General features: G+C 38.8%; 1 protein-coding gene across 9 annotated transcripts in view; it reads right to left on the reverse strand.

The window, feature by feature from the left end:
• The window catches only part of METTL8 (methyltransferase like 8), an 89554-nt gene that overhangs the window by 58974 nt on the left and 9153 nt on the right, over nt 1-21427 (reverse strand). Inside the window, exons 1-2 of one of the 9 annotated variants that reach the window (XM_038584819.1) lie at nt 8111-8152; nt 7935-8006 (exon numbers count right to left, since the gene is read on the reverse strand). The exons of 5 other annotated variants lie outside the window; for them this stretch is intronic. In XM_038584819.1, the coding sequence (XP_038440747.1) occupies nt 7935-7959 (25 nt within the window). In that variant the 5' untranslated portion in view covers nt 7960-8006; nt 8111-8152. Of the gene's footprint in view, nt 1-7934; nt 8084-8110; nt 8190-19238; nt 19300-21427 lie in introns of those variants that run through there. 3 more of the 9 variants (XM_038584822.1, XM_038584821.1, XM_038584818.1) reach the window with 3 other exon arrangements.

The following is a 21427-nucleotide window of genomic DNA, read 5'->3' on the forward strand; positions in this document are numbered from 1 at the left end:
GGAGACCAAGAATTCCTTCTCTCCCTTCACCCCCTTCATTCTTCTCTTGGACCTTAATTAAATAGCAAGCAATGCCAATGGGAGTCAATAGTCCCCAGATTTAGGAAAGCATAATTATTCTTTTTCCAGTATTCGAATCTCAAGAGACAGACAAAGTGCTCCTGCATCACCTAAATAATGGAACATTTTATTTAATACTGGTCTTCTACTTTTACATAGCTAAGGAGTAAAAGCAAAAAAGGACTTACTTCCATTCTACTATCCTGAGCTTGATCCTAAGACTCCTTTTTCACTGGGCAGCCCGGGTGGTTCAGTGGTTTAGCACTGCCCTCAGCCCAGGGCCTGATCCTAGGGACCCAGGATCGAGTCCCATGTCAGGCTCCCTGCATGGAGCCTGTTTCTCCCTCTGCCTGTGTCTCTGCCTCTCTCTCTCTCTCTCTGTGTCCCCCCCCATGGATAAATAAACAAAATCTTTTTTTTTTTTTTTTTAAAGACTGCTTTTTCACATCTCAATACTACTAGAAGAGCACCAAAGAACAAGAGCAAGTAGTACTGTTGTTTGTGTGAGTCTATAGCAATTATCCCTGGAGCAGTCAGCTGGCTCTGAGCAAAAACTATTTATTTGGCTCCCCAAGAATGATTCCCAGTTGTCTCAGCTCACTGAAATCTCAGGGAAAGAAACCACTGTTAATCACACACTAACTGTCTGCTCTTCATTTAAAAGTTAACTCCCCTTTGATGTTTCCTAGGTTCTAAGCATCTTTTAAATAAATAAATTTGTGAGACATTTGTGTTTTTATCTTTGTAACTGTTTAGCTTTTCTTCTCAGCTGGAAGCTGGTACAAAGGTTTCATTCAGAGAAACAAACATCATCTAGGTAAAACTGCACTAACATTACCTGAGAGGCTAGCATTAATGAGAGCAAATTAAAGTGCTATTGTTATACTGTTTTTGGATAGTGAAAGCCTACAGGTAAGAAACACTTAAGTATCAACTACACTGCAGTGAAGACTGAAACTTCAATTAACCCTGGCAATTTCGGAGAACTCCAAGGGTGACCATCTGTGAGGCAAACAGCTCAGAAAACGCATACATCTTGTTTTCATCTTTCTTTGGATGATTATAATTTCAGGGTATAAATAAGGCTATTAGCAAGAACAGAACAACAACAATAATTACAGTAAGTATTTGCAGAGCACTTTGATCACACTATGACATCGGTCACTCGGCAGCTTCAAAATGGAAAGCTCATGCTTAGTGTCTGCTCATCATGACCACCCATAAAGGTGGCCACACCATGTACTCACTAGAGGCTATTGGGACTCATGAGTTATTTCTTTAAGGATTTCATGTCAACCCATCTCAAAGCAGTCTCAATCTTAAATATCTGAAGGATATACTATTCTAATTACTTTGGAAGTTGTTTCCAAAATCATGATGCTGGATTAGAATGAAATCTGTTCTACTTCATCCACCTGGCATTTCACATTTGTGTGCACTGTAGTAACTTCTGGAGGCATTAATCAGATTTGGTGCGCAGAGAAAGAGTACTAAGTTACATGCATACTTTATTTTTTTTAAGATTTTATTTATTTATTTGACAGAGAGAGTGAGCACAAGCAGAGGGAACAGCAGAGGGAGAGGGAGAAACAGGCTCTCCACTGAGCAGGGAGCCTGATGTGGGGCTTGATCCCAAGACCCTGGGATCACGACCAAAGCTGAAGGTAGCTGCTTAACTGACTGAGCCATCCAGCCACCCCTACATGCATACTTTATATGCTATCAGTTCTTATAAGTTTTAGTAAAAAAAAAAAAAAAAAAAAAAAAAAAAGGGCACGTGGATGAGATTAATGTAGTTCATCCCTTAACGAGACTTCTGCTTTCCTGTTCATTGCAAATGTCTCTATCCCCAGGTATACTAGATGGCAGGAGGTACTTGTACCTGTATGCAGGATTTACCCAGTCATGTTTTGGACTAATGTATCAATAAGGCTGCACTGTTACAAAATGGAATATTATAATAAATTGTTAGATATAAAGAATTAGTGAGTATAGGTGTCCAAATGAACATAATTTCAAAAGAACATGGAATTTGGGTAGGCAGAAGCGATAGCACTGTGTATTCTATTTTAAAGAACTACAACTCTTATAACTTGCAAAAAACCAAGGCAAACTGAACCATGGACTGTCAGGGAAAATTTTGACTGCAAAACCACAGGAAGCATGATAGTTAGAAAAGAGGCCAAGAAACAAAAGTGAAATTCACAGGAATGGTATGATTTCTACACAAGAAGACAAGCTGAAGTCTCCAGAGCAATATGGAATTCTCTATGATTTTAGAGTGGGTGGCCAGAGCATGTTACATTCCTCAACAGATGAACCTATGCTTTCTACCTATAATAGTGAGGTGCTGCTCCCACTGGGATCACTCATTTTTCCCTCTTGTCTTGGAAAGTCTTCTTGGACTGGTCCTCGGTCTTTCCTGAGGCCCTTTATCCAATAGGAAACAGATCCCTGGTTTCCTTGCGGTCTTGTGATTACTTGGAGCATCTGTGATTATTTCAACATCTTGTTCTCATTCAAAAGATTTGTCTTCCTAAAAACTCAGCTTCCCAATTTTTCTTGCAGCTGCAGTGGACAAAGTACCAAGTTCTGGCTAACAGAAGTCTGCTAAACTGAAGTCTTTGCTTCCCTATGGAGGCTGAAGTCTTTGCTTCCCTATGGAGGGAAAGGAGCCAGAGGATAGCCTGCTGGCACAAACTTACCCTACCTCTTTCCTAAACTTCGATACAATACAATAGAATAGAATACAATACAGGAGGTAAAGGGTCTGATTCTTGATGGCATCACTGAATAGGTAAACCGATGGTAATTATCACCTTCCCTCTGGAGTTTTTTCTAGGAAAGAAAAATAAATCCTTGGGATGCCTGGGTGGCTCAGCGGTTGAGCGCCTGCCTTTGGCCCAGGGTGTGATCCTGGAGTCCCAGGATCAAGTCCCACATCGGGCTCCCTGCATGGAGCCTGCTTCTCTCTCTGCCTGTGTCTCTGCCTCTCTCTCTCTCTCTCTCTGTGTCTCTCATGAATAAATTTTTTAAATCTTAAAAAAAAAAAGAAATCCTTATATTATTTTAGCTACTACTAAATTTTCTGTTATTTTTCATCTAAGAGGGTTCTAACATACAATATGCACTAGTATTAAGTCCTGGGAATCCAGCAACAAATCCATTTGGTTTCTGCCCTCAAGAAACTTACCATCAAGTGAAGAATGAATGGCAAAGAAAAAGTCCTGATACATGTGTGGCAGAGGTGAGTACATGGTACTATTAAAGCATGGAGGAGTGAATGATTGAAGTCTACTGGTAGTGGCCAGGGAAAGTTTCTTGGTGGAGGCAAAATCTGTGCTAGGTGTAGAGGAATGAGTGGCAATATTCCAAGGAGATAAGGACAAAAACCAGGGTATCTCAGGTGAGGGACTAACACAATTAAAGACAAAGAAATGTGAAAGCATACTATGCTCAGGAAATAAAAAGTAATTTGGAAAAAGATGCTAACTAAAGTAACTTTAAAAATGAGTTAAAGTCTTTAAGACTAAAGGCAAGAAGAAGTGTAATAAGCACTGCATTCCAGTTGAAAAGGGGTTAACAGGGATCCCTGGGTGGCACAGCGGTTTAGCGCCTGCCTTTGGCCCAGGGCGCGATCCTGGAGACCCGGGATCGAATCCCACGTCGAGTTTCCGGTGCATGGAGCCTGCTTCTCCCTCTGCCTATGTCTCTGCCTCTGTGTGTGTGTGTGTGTGTGTGTGTGTGTGTGTGACTATCATAAATAAATAAATAAATAAATAAATAATTAATTAATTTAATAAATAAATAAAAAGAAAGAAAAGCGGTTAACAATTCTGAAACCACTATAAAAATATACCAGAACTGAACAATTAAGAAACAGATAGTAGATGGTTGGGAACTGAGTTTCTCACTGAGAGTGGAAGGTTACAAACAAATGAGGGGAGAATGTTGGAATGATCCACACGATAATAGATTAGAATCAGAATCATCAGTATGAACTAATGTTTAGCTTAATATAAATACAGATATTACATGTAGAAATATTTGTAGATATGAATATACACAAGTTAGTATACACACATATATTTCCTTACTCTGCTAGCTGAGAAGGCCTAGAAGCAATCACATCCCAGTAGCAGTAAAGCACATCAAGCAACTAGATCTTGGTTTCTAATACCATTGTCTAACAAAAGGAACTAGGGCTCTTTGGAGAAATTACTGCTGCTAGGACTGAGGCAGGGAATATACAAGATGAACCTGTAGTATCCTTTAGTGCCAGAAAGTAAGGAAGTGCTCAAAAAGAAAATCAAACAAACAAAACCCAAACCCCACAATGACAGAGGTATGTCAAAGGGACACATGAGCTGATTGAAAGAGCTCCTCATGGCCAAAGCTGAAACATTTTGAGCAACAAAATAGTTTTGGCTCATAACCCCCCAAACAAAACAAATATCTGTATGTCCATGTGAATATAAATGATTGACTGAATACATAATAAATGAAGGAAAGGAGACAAATCTCCCATGCAGAAGAATTCCAAATAATTTATGTAGATACTCTACCCTAAAGGAGGTGGACCATAACTTCTCATTCTGTAAGTGTGGGCTACACACTACCTCAGTCAGGTGATCAAAGTTTTTTTTTTTTTTTTTTTAAGATTTTATTTATTTATTCATGAGAGAGAGACACACACACACAGAGGCAGAGACCCAGGCAGAGAGAGAAGCTGGCTCCATGTAGGGAACCTGATGTGGGACTCGATCCCAGGACTCCAGGATCATGCCCTGAGCCAAAGGCAGACGCTCAACCGCTGAGCCACCCAGGCATCCCCAGGTGATCAAAGTTAATATCAACAGTGGATGTCATGTTGACAGCATGTATTCTCAGTATGATGTAATGAGAATAGCACTTTGCCTCTGTGTTCTTCTTCTTCCCCCAAGCCCGTAACCTCAGTCTAATCATAAGAAAAACATCAGACAAACCCCAATTTTGGAACATTCTATAAAATATAAAAAACTGTACTCCTCAAAACTGTCAAAGTCATCAAAAAGCAAGTTAATCTGAGAAACTGTCAGGGCAAAGAGGAACTAAAAGAAACATGACAACTAAATGCAATGAGGTTATTGGGGTGCCTGGGGTGGTGCAGTTGGTTGGGCATCCTTTGGCTCAGGCTGTGGTCTCAGGGTTCTGGGATGGAGCCTCCCAGTTAGTTTCCAGCTCCACATGGAGTTCAGCTTGGGATTCCCTCTCCCTCTGCCCCACCCCCTGCTCATACTCTCTCCTTTCTCTCTCAAGTAAGTAAATAAATCTTTAAAATAAAAAAGTAAAATGTGGTGTCCTGACTGAGATCTTGGAACAGAAAAGGGATATTAGGTGAAAACTAAGGAAATCTGAGTAAGCCATGTACTTTAGAAATGTATTAATATTGGCTAACTGTTCTTTATACATATGTATATATATATCATACAAATATAAGATGGTAGTAATATGAGAAACTCAGTATGGAGTGTATGGTAGCTATACCATTTCCACAATTTTTCTATAAGCTAAAACTGTTTTAAAATTAAAAGTATATGTAAAAAATTAACTTTGTATGCTTATAGCCTATAATGTGAAGGGCAGGTAGGGGTGGGGAGGTATTTATAAGACTGGAAATATAGGCCAGAGACAGATAGCAAGGAATCTTTATAACAAATTAAGCAATTTGAATGTCTATTTTTCCTTCTTTCTTTTTTTTTTAAGATTTTATTTATTTATTTGAGAGAGAGAGAGAGAGACAGAGCGCACGTAAATGCACAAGTAAGCAGAGAGGCAGGCAGAGGGGGAGGGAGAGAAAGCCTGATGTGGGGCTTAATCCCAGGACCCCAGGATCATGACCTGAGCCAAAAGGCAGATACTTAACCGACTGAGCCACCCAGGTGCCTTTTTTTTTTTTTTTTTTTAAGATTTATTTATTTACTTGAAAGAGAGAGAGAGCACTCAGGAGGGAAGGGCAGAGGGGAGGGACAGAGTGAGAGAGAGAGAGTCTCAAGCAGACTTCATGCTGAGCACAGAGCCTGAGGGATGAGTGGTGGGAGGCTCAATCCTGTGACCCTGAGATCACAACCCCAGTCAAAACTAAGAGTTGGAGGCTCAACCGACTACATTACCCAGACACCCCTAGGCAAGTTCTATAGGCATTGACAACAACTGAAGAGTTTTAAACAGGTGAGCAACATGATCAGATTTGTATTTTATAAAAATTGTTATGATGGTTTCATACCACCAAACATGGAGTCCTATACCAGACCAGAGAAAATCAAAGCTCTGGGCCTGTGCATGTATAACTTTTAAAATCTTCACATGTGATCCTGGTGCACATCAAGTATTGAGAACCACTGCTATACAGAACTGATTAAAGGAGAGCTCCATATAATAAGAATTTGTCAGACATCATGGGAGCCAGAGAAGACAATTTCATGAGAATCAAGGAAGGGGCCAAGTCAAGACACACTTTAGAGGCAGAATCAATAGATTCTTTTGAAATGACTAGATATGAAAACAGGCTGAAGCCAAATATGCAGGCTGAAGCCAAACATGAAAGAAGATTTTTAGCTTGGGTAGCTGAGTAGAGGATGAGACTATTCAAGACAAAGTTCAGAAAAAATGTAGATAATGATGGGATGGTGGTAGGGAAGAGAAGATCATAAGTTCAGTTTGCAGGGCACCTGGGTGTTGCAGTTAGTTAAGCGTCCAACTCTTGGTTTCAGCTCAGGTCATGATCTCAGGGCTATAAGACAGAGTCCCACACCAGGCTCTGCACCTAGTACAGAGTCTGTTTCAGACTCTGCTCCTCCCTGCTGCCTTCTCTCTCTTTCTCTCTCTCAAACAAATAAATCTTAAAAGAAAAAAAGTTCAGCTTGCACATGACAAATTTTAAGGATCTCACAATGTATTTAAATGGACATTGACAATAAGTAGTTGGCAATTTAGGTAATTGGTAGGTGCTAGAGATGTAGATTTGGGAGACAAGTCACTGGTTTACAGGTGGTAGACAGGAAGTCACAGGTGTTTTGATTCTGGCTGTGTCAGCAGAAGGCAGAGTTGAGGAATAAGCAGGTCAATGGGGTAGAGGAGGTAGTGAACGTAGAGGACTATGATAGGCAATGGAAAGGAAAAGACAAATTGGATCACATCCTGAGGTGTTGCCTCATCAAATAATAATATTTGTTAAGATGCAAAGAATCTTGAGTATTTTTTTGTAGAATAAGAGAAAACTCAATGTTGAAAAAAATAGATTGAAAATACTGGAAAGAGATGGACTGTTGACAAACAAGTTTTAAGAAATGGGAGGAAGAGAAGGGAAATAAGTAGACCAAAAACGTGTTAACCATGTAAGGTGTCAAGAACAATTTCATTCTCTTGTGAGTGAGAACAGGTGAGTTTGTAATAGAAGGGAAGACTGTTCAGTGAGTCCTTTCCCAATGTTCTCTTCTTTGTGCAAAGTAAGAGGCTGCAAGGTAGGGAACTTGAGAAAAGGAAGAGCAGAGGAAAAAAAAAAGAGAAAAGAAAACAATATTTGAATAAAGGAATGTTAACAGCTAATTGGCCCATCTGAAGTTGCAACTCAAATTAGCAATCACTTATTGGTTCCTCCTGAGCACTCACTCCCCACTAATAGCTCATGGATTTGAGATCTTTGAGTTTGTAGAGACATGGAGACATGACCAGAACCAAAGATGGACTATTTAACCTATGCTAAACCAATCAGTACATTCCAAACCTATGGGCAGAGTGATTTAGAGGTACGTATGTGACTAATAAGCCTGTCCAACAGAGCACATCTTAAGTCTACTGCTAGAGATTTAGGGACAAAGATGGTTTCTTTGTACCTGCTATGCATGAAAGAGGAAGCATGAGGCCTTAAAGCTGCTGAAAGCTGTTACCAGTTAGCTCCAGGCTGTCTGGATGATTTAAACAACAGAAATTTATTTTCTCACAGTATTGGAAGCTAAAAGTTCAAGATCAAGGATCAAAGTTGGTTTCTGGCGAGGCATCACTTGCTCACTTATAGACAGCTGTGTCCTCACATGACCTTCCCTCTTGCATGCCTGTGGAGTAAGATGTCTCTTCGGTGTCTCTTTCTTTTCTTATAAGGACACAGTTTTATTGGATTAGGGCCCTACCATTATGACCTCATTTAACTTCTATTACCTCCATAAAGGCCCTATCTCCAAATATGGTCATACCAGGGAATGGGGCTTCAACATATAAATTGGGGTGGGGTAAGGGTGGGTGCGGGGGTGGGGGGGGGGTTGGGATATAGTTCAGTACATAACAAAAGCCATCTTAGAGACCTGAGTGGGCCTGGCCTCAGGATGATACAATTTTAGGATGAAATGAACTCTGAGGAAGGAAAACTTAAAGGATAAAAGGAAGTTAGGTGCCATTGTTAATAGCTGGATTGAGGGGATCCCTGGGTGGCTCAGTGGTTTAGCACCTGCCTTTGGCCCAGGGCGCGATCCTGGAGTCCCGGGATCGAGTCCTGCGTTGGGCTCCCGGCATGGAGCTTGCTTCTCCCTCTGCCTGTGTCTCTGCATCTCTCTCTCTCTATGTCTATCATGAACAAATAAATAAATAAATCTTAAAAAAAAAATAGCTGGATTGAGTTTCATTTGAAGCCCATCCCACTTCTGGCTTTTTCAGTTATTAAGCCAATATATCCTGTCAATTATTTAAGCCAATCTGAGTTTTCTGTTTTTTTGCAACCAAAAGCAACTGGATGGACCCGCTATATGATTTCCTTTTACCATCTGGCAGTCTGGGGGCAATATATTTGTTTTTATCTATATTAGACCTGTCCAGGCTGGTAGTACAAAAAGTAGTGGTAATATAAGGTGGCAGAATTGAGGGAAATATAACTGATGACCATGAAGCAAGCCCAAAATTACCAGAAATAAAAAATAAAGAGGACAGAGGAAAAGGGGGGATGAAAGTGGGGTGCAGCTGATGTACCTGATGTGGCTTAAGTCTGGGTTAAACAGAAATAAGGGGAAAAGGGGGGAGCACCTGGATGGCTCAGTCAGTGAAGCCTACAACTCTTGATATCAAGATTGTAAATTAGAGGGATCCCTGGGTGGCGCAGCGGTTTAGCGCCTGCCTTTGGCCCAGGGCGTGATCCTGCAGACCCGGGATCGAATCCCACATCAGGCTCCCGGTGCATGGAGCCTGCTTCTCCCTCTGCCTGTGTCTCTGCCTCTCTCTCTCACTGTGTGCCTATCATAAAAAAAAAAAAAAAAAAGATTGTAAATTAGAGCACCATGTTGAGAGTAGAGATTACTTAAAAATAAAATCTTAAAAAAGAAAAGAAAGAAGGGGATGAGAAGAGAGATAGAACATACTGGTGAGTAATTAGACCTTCTGAATTTGCCAACCTATGTCACTTAGTAACAAAAACAGTAACACTGTAACAATGAGAAGGAAATCCTGCTTTGAATGAGAAGCTCTTAAGTGTGGCTAGAAAGAACCACAAAGTTATAAACACCTATGAAAGAGAAACACTTTAGCATGCACAAAAGCTAAAACATGGACTGCCATTCACCACCTCATTTTAACCTTCTTAAGGTCATGATAATAGATCTCCATCCCTTTGCTCTTCAGGAACAATCTCCCACTGGACACATCTATTAAAACAGGATTTGGGGCACCTGGCTGGCTCAGTCAGCAGACACTCAACTCTTGCTTGATCTCGGAGTTCTGAGCTTGAGCCCTGTATTGGGTGTAGAGATCACTTAAAAAACAAAACAAAAAACCCACACACACATTAAAAAAAAAAAAAAATCAGGGTTTGTCAAACTGAGGTCCTAAAACAATTTTTTTTTAATTTTTATTTATTTATGATAGTCACACAGAGAGAGAGAGAGAGAGGGGCAGAGACATAGGTAGAGGGAGAAGCAGGCTCCATGCACCGGGAGCCCGATGTGGGATTCGATCCAGGGTCTCCAGGATCGTGCCCTGGGCCAAAGGCAGGTGCCAAACCGCTGTGCCACCCAGGGATCCCCAAACAATTTTTTTTAAATCATGTTTTTATTATGATAATGATCTAAAAATAAAAAGGAGCAAACAAACGTATCACTGCCACTTGATTTCAGTGTCTATGTTTGCATTTATGATCTTGTTGGCAACAAGCAGCACAGATATAGTATGGGAATGATGTGCCTGAGTACACAACACACTGTAAAAGGTTCTGCAGCATTTCCCATTGAGACAAGTGGTGAAGGAATTGAGAAGACATGCAGTACACAACAGTAAAGATGTGCTGAAGTCAAAAGGAAGCTGTGTGGTGAGGTCAGTACCTTGCTAATAATTAGAGCTGCAATTTAGTCACATCAGCAGTCACATTATGCTATTAATATGAATTTTATTGGCTTTGTGATGATATTTGTACTTATTTTGATTTTATAGTTGAATAAGAGCTCTGTGCCCGAGGAGCTTATACCTAATTTTGTGTAACAATATAAGTCAATTTAAGTCAACCCAGGGGTCTGAGATTCCCCCCCCCTTCAATGGAGATTTATACATTTTTCAATATTGAGAAATACTATTATTAGGAGATTCTGTTCCAGAGAATTCTCCGCCTATTCCTCAAAATAGCTGAAATACCCCTAAAGTAGGGCAGAATCACCTCAAGCCTTCTTCTTTTTAAGATTTTATTTATTCATGAAAGAGACACAGAGAGGGAGAGGCAGAGACACAGGCAGAGCGAGAAGCAGGCTCCTCGAGGGGAACCTGACATAGGACTGGATCCCAGGATCCCTGGGATCACACCCTGATCTGAAGGCAGATGCTCAACCACTGAGACACCCAGGCATCCTGTACCCCAAGCCTTCTTGGAAAGCAATTTTAGGTGAAAAGGCAAAGGGTTTGGACTAAGTTGTATCCAGGTTCTGTGACTTACTACCACACAATCTCTGATATGATATTTAACTTCTGTTGGTCTTGATTTCCTCAAAATGTGGCTAATAGGATTATTTTGAGATTTAGGAAGGTCACAAAAGGTGACCTATGTAACATATATATGTAACATGGTGCTGGGTGCATGGTAAGTGCTCAGTAAATTTTAGCTGATATCACCATTGTTATCTTTAGTCTGGTTCTTCTTACAGCTTCCCCAAGGCTTCATGAACACCACAGCATCAAGCTTTCCACTGTGCTTCTTAATATAAACAGTCTTAAAGTAGTCCCAACTTCCCAAGAAGGTAAAAGACTAATTTACCAGTGAAATGGGGAAGCAGAGCATAAAGTGCTGATTGAGGCTATAATCAGCCTCAAGTTCAAGTCATGGTCCAACAATCTATTAGCATGACTTGTAGAAAAGTCACTTTGCCTGAACCTATTGGCTCATTTGTAAAATGGAGATAATTCTTAAGTTACAAAATTCTTGCACAGAACATTATAAGCTATGTAGTGCTTCACAAATGTAAAGTTAGATTATTATTCAGTGAATTCCAGAAACATTTCTAAATGGCACCTATTAAAGCTTGAAAAGGAAAAAAAATATATCACACAAAAAACATTCCCACCTCCCACTGTTGAGCAATCAGGTACTGAGATGGTGAATTAGAACAAGCCAAAATAAAAGGAACAGTCGAGCCTTTTACTTTACTGCAACAGTGCAAGCAAGAGGCAAAGAGAAGCACCAGCTTTCTAATGTTCCATTTTTCCCTGTGGAATGGCACTGGGTGAGGATCATGTAGATGCAGCACTGAAAGGGGAACCTGTCTCCTGCCTTTTTATGGATCCATGGGCAAGAGGGAGTCGGAGTTAGGGGAAGAAGTGCTAGGGAGCTAAAGTGGACCAAGTATCTCAGCAGCAGTCCTTATTATTGTGCATGACTGCCCAGGGGAGTTTTGACTGCAATCCCTCCAGGAAACTGCAATGCACTGGCTGTGGAAATGGTAGCTTCTTCCTATGAGTCCTTCCAGGAAAAGTCTTCTAATTGCCTATGGTCAGGCCTGAAACATCACACATTCTGATCTGGAGCCAGGCTTCTCACCCAAAGAAATAAAGAATACATTCTTTAACCAAACATATAATAACCTTATTCCAAGAAATTATACAAACTAAAAAAATCAATACATTTAAGATTGATTTTCGAAAGCCAATGAATAATAATGTCACGGCAAGTTACTTACAAATAATTGAGAATATTATATTCCTTTTTTTAAAAAGACTTTATTTTTAAGTAATCCCTACACCTAACATGGGGCTTGGATTCACAGCCCAGAGATCAAGAGTTGCATGCTCTACTGACTGAGCCATCCAGGTATCACAAGGGAATATCACATTCTTAACCTCCAAGGATCACACCATGTAGAGAAACCTTAGTAATCTCCAACCTATAGAAGGTCTTATTTCTAATATCATCTGTAAGTCAGTTGTTAAGAGCTCAGAGACACATTTTCTATGGAAATATTTTAAATGGTGATTAAGATACAGGCTAGCCCACACATGCTTTTTAATCCATAATGCAGATGAAAAGAAATTTGTTTATTTTAGATGTTCTTAGAAAACTGGCAAATTCCATTTTCCCAACAGTTGAAACACTGCCAATCAATACTGCCTGGGGCGACTTGAAACTTATTTAATGCAAAAACAGTATGATTAAATGATGATTCTTTTAGAACAATAACAACAACAACAAAAAACACATAAAACCTGCCAGCCATTTCTTTGCCACCTGGTAACATAAGGTGCGTCTATAAAGTGATGCTGTTTAACTAAAAAGTAGACCTGTGGACCAAAATAAGTGTTGACCCTCCAAGTAAGTCACTTTGAGAAATTACTATGTATTCCAATAATATACATCTTTGAAATTCCATTTTCAGATAATGTCCTCATAGCAGGCTTATTCTTTTTTGATTTTTATTTTTTTAAATTTAAACTCAATTAGCTAACATATAATGCATCATTAGTTTCAGATACAGAGTTCAGTTATTCATCAGTTGCATATAATACCCAGTGTTCATCACATCATGTGCCCTCCTTAATGCCTATCACCCAGTTACCCCATCTCTCCACCCTCCTCCCTTCCAGCAAACCTCAGTTTCTTTCCCATAATTATGAGTTTTCATGGTTTGTCTCCCTCTCTGATTTCTTCCCATTACATTTTCCTTCCCTTCCCCTATGATCCTCTGTGGTGTTTCTAATATTCCTCATATGAGTGAAACCATATAATAATTGTCTTTCTCTGATTGGGGCTTATTGATTCTTTTTCATATCCTCAGTAATGGCCCATTCTTTGCTTTAGGATAATATTCCTTTTCTTTTTTTTTTTTTTTTGCATAAGCTATTGCTCTTTTTGCCATTAATGTATGGACTCCCATCATAACCAGCTTGGAAAGATCATATTCATTGAGATATAGCTTCTGGTATGTTCTGTTTCCTTAAACAGTCTGAAACAGTCATACCTCATAAATCAAGTTCACACAGTACATACTGTACTACCACAAATGATAGTATCCTTTGTGCTTATTCTTTTTTAAGAAGCCAAAACTATCTGGAAATATGTGCTGAATATTTTTTAAGTTTTTTTTTTTAATATAGATAGCAAAAGTAGAAAATATACAGGGGAAAAGATTCCTCTTATGATTACAACAAAAATAACATGATATACCTAGGAATAAACTTAGCCAGAAATATACAGGACGGATACAAAGAAAGCTATACAACTCTACAGAGGGGCATGGAAGATAATTTTAATAAATAGGAAGACAGTACATGAGTTCCTGAAGCTAAAGATTCAATATTGTAAAAATGCAAATTCTTAACAAAATCATCTATAAAATTAAAGAAATCCCACTCATAATTCCAAAAATATTTTTGAAGAACTTGAACAAATACAAGTTCATCTGGAAGAATAAACATGCAAGAAGTGCCAGGAAAATACTGGAAAGGAAATAGTGATGCTACTTGTGGTGGGGTTGGGTTAAGGGGGGTAGGGAAGTGCTTATCCTTCCAGACATTATAGTTCATTATAAAGCAAGTATCTTAACCATGTCTACAACAATGCCAGCATATACAGTCAAAGCAGTGGAACAGGATGGATAGTCCAGAAACTAGTCAAAATGTATGTAAGAATTCCATTTGTAATAAAGCTAGTATTTCAAATCAGTGGGTTAAGCTGGACTATTTAAAAAACTGTATTAAGAAAATGGGTTATCAGGGAGGCTGGCTGGTTCAGTAAGAGGAGCACGTGACTCCAGATCTTGGAGTTGTGGGTTTGAGCTCCACATTACATGTGGAACTTGAGAGAGAGAGAGAGAGAGAGAGAGAGAGAGAGAGAGAAGAAAGAAAGAAAGAAAGAAAGAAAGAAAAGGAAAGGGAAAAGGAAAGGAAAGGAAAGGAAAAAGAAAAGAAAAGAAAGAAAAAAGAAAAGAAAAAAGAAAAGAAAGAAAAAAAGAAAAGAAAAGAAAAGAAAAGAAAAGAAAAGAAAAGAAAAAAAAGAAAGAAAAGAAAAGAAAGGGTGGAGGGAGGGAAGGAGGGAGGTAGGAAGGAAGGGACACTTGGCTGGCTCAGTTGGTGAAGCATGTGACTCTTGATCTCAGGGTTGTAGGTTTGGGACCCAATGTTGGGCATAGAGATTATGTAAAAAAATAAAATCTTAAAAAAAAGAAAACAAAAAAGGGCTATTTACTCAGAAGGAATAAAGTTATATGCCTATGTTACATCTAACACCAAAATAAATTCCAGATAAGTTAAAGTTTTTAATGTAAAAATACTCCTTAATAAGCCTAAAAAACATAGGTGAATACTTACTAAAAAGTGGGGTAGAAAAGACCCTTTTGAACATGATACCAAAACTATGAAGAAAAAAGGAAAGAAAAAGACTAATAGATTGCTTATTAAAATGTATGGGAAGATATGCTACAAAAGACCCTGGTAGAGATACCTGCAAAACACTACAATGTATTACTACTGATATATAAAGGAATGCTCAAAAAATACTAAGGAATGCTTAGGATATACTTAGAAAAGACCTCAGTATAAAATGTGTCAATGCCATCAACAAATATTCACAGAAGAAATGCAAATGGCCACCAAACACTTAAAAATATTCATCACACTAATAAGAAATGTCTTTTAGGGACACTTTCAACTGCAAGTAACAGAAGATCCTATCCAAACTGGCTTAAATAATAAGAAAATATCATCTCTCCTAACTGGAAGTCCAGAGGTTGAGTAAGTTCTAGGCATGGTTCCTTCCTTTCCTTCCCTTCCTTCCCTTCCCTTCCCTTCCCTTCCCTTCCCTTCCCTTCCCTTCTCTTCCCTTTTCTTTCTTTCTTTCTTTCTTTCTTTCTTTCTTTCTTTCTTTCTTTCTTTCTTTCTTTCTTTCTTTCTTTCTTTCTAAGATTTTATTTATTTATTTATGAGAGACACAGAGAGAGAGGCAGAGACACAGGCAGAGGGAGAAGCAGGCTCTCTGCAGGGAGTCTAAAGTGGGACTCAATCTCAGCACCAGGATCATGACCTGAGCCAAAGGCAGATGCTCAACCACTGAGCCACCCACATGCCCCCTAGGTATAGTTTCTTCTTTAGTTCTGTGACGTTACTAAGGACCTGGGTTCCTGCCATTTCTCCACCCTGCTCTTCACAGCATCACCTTCATCCTAAGGCTGGTTCCCTATGCCAGTTATAAAATGGTCGCAGCAGTTTCAGCTACCACGACTAACATGGCAACATCCAGAGGAAGAAAAGGACCATTTCTTTCTTACGTGTCTTTTTAGGGATGGAGAAATTTTCTCACAAGCTCCTCAACAGGTTTGCTCTCAGATCTCAATGGCCAGAACTGGAGGTCACAGACTATTCCTACATCAGTCTCTGGTAAGAGAATGGGTTCCCATGATTACCTTAGACTAGAGGTTCTCAGTATGTGGCCCAGGGATCCCTTGGAACCCAAAACACTTTAAGGGGGTCTGCAAAAGGTTAGAATGATTTTCATAATAGTATCAACATACAATTATTTGACTTTTTTACAGAGGTGGCAGTTGCACGGATGGTACACAGGCAATGGTGGATAAAACTGCTGGCATCTTCATCTGAATCAAGGCAGTCACACCAAACTGTACTGTAGGTAGTAACTATTTTCTTCACCAACCATGCAATGACAGGAAGAGGAGGGAAAAAGCCACTTAACATATCCTTGATGAAGCAATAAAAATTGTTTTCATGGAACCCCATTTCAACTTTAGCATTTTCTCAAAAACAAAGTAAACCTGACAGGTAAACAACTGATGCCATTTGTTGCCATTAATAAAATTCAAGCTTTTAAGCAAAAAATTAGAATTCTAGAAAACCTGTGCCTACCACTGTGAGCTTAACAGCTTTCTGACACTTAAGTACTATTCCAATGAGAATAAGGTATTTTCGATATGGTATAATGAAATGTGTCAACATTTGGAAGATCTGCACAGCTCAGTGAACCAATATTTTCCAGATGACACACATGATATCACAAAATCATGCCTGGGTAAAAGATCTATTCATAGTGCAAGACAACCAACAGATTTTAATGTAACAGTATGAAAAGTTCACTGACACGGTTTTATATATTAAATTGCAATTAACTCTTAAGAAACTACCATGTACTGGAATTTGGTGTAGCATCCAAAAATATTCACATTCATCCTAAGAGACTATTAAAGTACTTCTCTTTCTAACTACCTACATTTCTACATGAGATCAGATTTTCTGCATATACATAAATCAAAACAACATATAATAACAGACTCGATTCAGAAGCAAACATAAGAATCCAGTCAAAAAGGTAAGAGGATTAAGAGGTACAAACTTCCAGTCATAAAATAAGTCACAGAGGCAAAAAGTACAGCATAAGAAATATAGTCAATAATATTGTAATAACATTGCATGGTGAAAGATGGTAACTACACTTATCACAGTAGGTACTGAGTAATGTGCAGAATTGTTAATCAATACATTGTACATCTGAGACATATAACATTGTATTTTAAGTATATTTTATTTTTTAAAGATTTTATTTATTTGATAGAAAGTGTGAGCATGAGTGGGGGGCAAAGGGGGCGGGAGAAGCAGACTCCTCACTGATCAGGGACTCACTCCCCCCTTATTCCCTGACATGGGGCTCAATCCCAGGACCCCAGGATCATGACCTGAACTGAAGGCAGATGCTTAACTGACTAAGCCACCCAGGCGCCCTGTTAAGTATACTTTAAAAAAAAAAAAAAAAAAAGAAAAATATTTCAGTCATCTTCTCTAAGCCAAATATTAAGGAGATTTGCAAAAATGTAAAACTATGCTGCTCTTCTCATTAATTTTTTTCTTTTGGAAAATATTTTTAATAAAAATGATATTCGGGATCCCTGGGTGGCGCAGCGGTTTAGCGCCTGCCTTTGGCCCAGGGCGCGATCCTGGAGACCCGGGATCGAATCCCACGTCGGGCTCCCGGTGCATGGAGCCTGCTTCTCCCTCTGCCTATGTCTCCGCCTCTCTCTCTCTCTCAATGTGTGACGATCATAAATAAATAAAAATTAAAAAAAATAAAAATAATAAAAATGATATTCATGCTAATATGCAATTGATTTATTATTATTCTTAAATGACAATAAATATTTTTATTTTTTCTTAGTTTTAATTTCTAATTCCATAAATATTGATAACTATGATCCCTATAAACAAAAGCTCTTGGAGGTACAATTTTTCAGTGTCAAGGAGTCCTGAAACCAAAAAGTTGGAAAACCACTACCTTAATTTTCTGGGGTGACATGGAGAATGGAAAGTCCATTCATTCTTTTTAAAAAGAGTATGATAGCTTACTTAATTATTTGACTTATCATTTTGGCAAAGTGAAATGATGTACAAAAATAAGCATCTGTACACATTGTCAGGGGAGATGGCTGAGAGACCTTTCCTGAGGAAAATTTGGCAATACCTATGAAAATTCTTTTCTTTATGTGGGAGAGGGGCAAGTGGGAGAGGGGCAAATGGGAGAGGGGCAGAGCCCATGTGGGGCTTGATCTCACAACCATGAAATCATGACCTGAGCTGAAATCAATAGTTGTATCCTTAACTGGCTGATCCACCCAGGCGCCCCATATCTATGAAAATTCTTAAAGAATAAATTTGATGGAAAATTCAATTTCTAGAAATATATCCTAAGAATATAATCAGAAGGATATAAGGATTTGTTACAGCATTGCTATACATTATCTTGAAAAACTCCAAACCATCTAAATATTCACCTTAGAAAACTGACTAAATTCCATATAAGGGAAAATTATGTAGCTACTTTAAAATGTTGCTTAAAAACCTAAATTTATTGATATGGAAATAAGTTAATTATTAAGTGGGGAAAAATCAGGTACAGAATAGTACCCATAGAAAGATCTCATTTTTAAAAAATTAATATGTAAAAAAAATTAATATGTATAATAATAAATATACATATGCATTAAAAAAGTCTGGGAGAATTTAGTTTTCTCTGATTAAAAGGCTCAAGGAGACCCTTCTATTTTTTTCTTACTATGTCTCAAAATGTTCTTTTTTTTTTTTTTGCTTTATAAGTAAACTCAAATAATTTTTATACTCAGGAGACATAAAAATATTTTTACAATCACTAGTTATATAAACTCTATACAATATCTACAAGTAGAAAGTCCACACTTGGAAAGGAAGGAAAGAAAAGATGGTATGGACAATAGTGATAGTAACACTCGAAAAGTGTCAATATTTTTGTCTAGTGGTCACTCATTAACATGGAGGAAAAGATGCCAGGGAATCTGCGAGAGCTTGGTAAGTGAACCCAGACAGGGTGCTGTGGCCAGTTGGATCCAGAACCAAATACCCTAGGGCCAAAAAAGTTCAGAGAAAGACAGTTTTAAAATAATCCTACTTAGCCTGGGTGGCTAAGTAGGTTAAGTATCTGCCTTTGGCTCAGGTCATGATCCCAGCCTGCTTCTCCCTCTCCCTCTGCCTGCTGTTCCCCCTGCTTGTGCTCTCTCTCCCTCTGCAAAATAAATAAATAACATAAAAAAAAACCACGACAACTCCACATAAGGCTGACAACTACAGATGCTCAGAAGGTGGGGGCAAAGAACCATGAAAGGGAAAAAAATTACTGGAAAAGGCAAAGAGTAGCAAGAATACCATATTCCAGTTACCTATAAACTTCCTATTCAGCAACTATGGTAGGTACTTGCCACATTGTTGTCTGTCATGGCTGCTCTCTCTTTCCGTTGGTAACTGTGTTTTTGGTGTGCCAGAACCTTTTCATTTATCGTGCCTGTTAATCATCAGACAGCAAACACAGATGATACCAGTCAGGTCTGCCCAGCCTAGCCTCCAAGGCCAGCTCCAGGGAAAGCTCGTGCACCCTCTGCTGGTCAGCTCCACTCCAGGACAAGAGGGTCTCTGTCCTAAGGAGACCACAAACTAGAGGGATACACTTGTGTTCTCTATGTACCTAATGTCAAGTGAAGAGTTTGGAAACCATTTTCTCAAACTGCCACCTGAAGGAAACCATTCCAGATTAAAACAATGCCTTCCTTCGTTACACAAAAGAAAAACATCATAAAAACTAAAGTGCTGGGCAGCCCGGGTGGCTCAGCGCTTTAGCAGCCTGACCCTGGAGATCCAGGATTGAGTCCCACATCGGGCTCCCTGCATGGAGCCTGCTTCTCCCTCTGCCTGTGTCTCTGCCTCTCTCTCTCTGTGTGTGTGTCTCTTGTGTATAAATAAATAAATAAAATCTTAAAAAAAAAAAAAAACTAAAGTGCTGTGAGAAGATATACCATCAATGACATGTTAAATTCAAATGATTTCATCTTATTACATAATTAAGTAAGTAAAGGTATGCAATATCTAATCTGACTATAAACTTTCATTAGAGTTTCAGTGTGGTCAAAAACCTGAGAATTACTATAACAGTAATATTTGTACACGTTTTAGGAGTTACAAAAAGCTCACACCTTCATTTTCACACCTAATCCTTAACAACAGTCCTGTAAGAAGGGAGGAAGGCAGGACAAGCATTTTAGTTATCACCATTTTACAGATGTGGGACATGAGGCTCAAGGACGTTACATGAGTTGCCCTGTTCACACAGCTACAAGACCCCATACCATGTAGGATTCCTGACTCCGAATTCTATATTCTACTCACTCAGTACACCCAAGCTGCTGATGTTTAAGGAGTTTTGTATAGAGTTAGTATGCATTTCAGGCATAGAAGTAAAAGGCATAAAACATGTTTTTATATAATACATTCCATTTTGTTTCAATTGTCACAAAAATTTTAGATGCTGATGCCTAAATCTGAGGGATTTGTACTGTAGGCAGTACTTTGTCCTAAAAAAACATCAGTTTAACAAGGCCAGTGGACATTTTAATATATCTACTGAAAACCAAATAAAATTAACTTCAGAATTTCTATATGTGGCATATAAGTACCCATAAAAAGTAAATCCTGCTAGGCTTTGTAACTTCTACATTCACTCGGTCAATACTATTTATACAACATAAAACTGGGGGTGGCAATCAAGTTCTGGCCCTGCTTTCTCTTGAGTCTTCACAATCTTAATAATTTCTCCCTTATGAAAAAAGTATTATAGATACTGCACTGTTGGAGTGCCAAGCTAAAAATCAGTAAGCTGAAGAAGAAAGATTGAATAAAATTCAGCTATAAACATAACAATCCCCAAAACTAAAGATCAAAACAAAATAGTAATGATAAATAGAATTAGACATTTATATAGCATTTGTTATATGCCAGGCATTACTCTAAGTGCTTTACATATGATAAGTCATTTAGTCCTCCCAAGAACCCATTTAACAGATAAGCAAATGAGGCACAGAGAAGTTAAAGTAATTCCAGTTACTTAGTGTATCCAAGTTGCCATAGTTAGTTATGTTGTGAGGCTGGGATCTGAACCCAGGTAGGCTGGTAACTGAGTTCAACTTAACCACTAAAGCTATGCTGCCTCTATATAGTGGTGTCTACCATATTCCTATTGCATTTTTAAAGCAAACTTTTAATTTTAGAACAGTTTTAGATTTACAGAAGAGTTGCAGATGGTACAGAGCACTCCCATATTCTAATATAGTTTCTTCTTTCTTTCTTTTTTTTTTTAAGAGAGAGAGAAAGCATATGTACATACAAGTTGGGGGCGGGGAGAGGAAGAGGGAGAATCTTAAGCAGGCTCCACACCCAGCGCGCAGCCCATCTCGGGGCTTGAGCTCACCACCCTGAGCTCACGACCAGGCACTTCTCTAACATAGTTTCTAACATATTATTAAAATCTCACATTAGCATGGTAATTTGTTACAATTAATAAGCCAATACTACTGCATTA

This window comes from Canis lupus, chromosome 36, assembly GCF_011100685.1.
Source record: "Canis lupus familiaris isolate Mischka breed German Shepherd chromosome 36, alternate assembly UU_Cfam_GSD_1.0, whole genome shotgun sequence".
NCBI classification, from domain to species: Eukaryota; Metazoa; Chordata; class Mammalia; order Carnivora; family Canidae; genus Canis; species Canis lupus.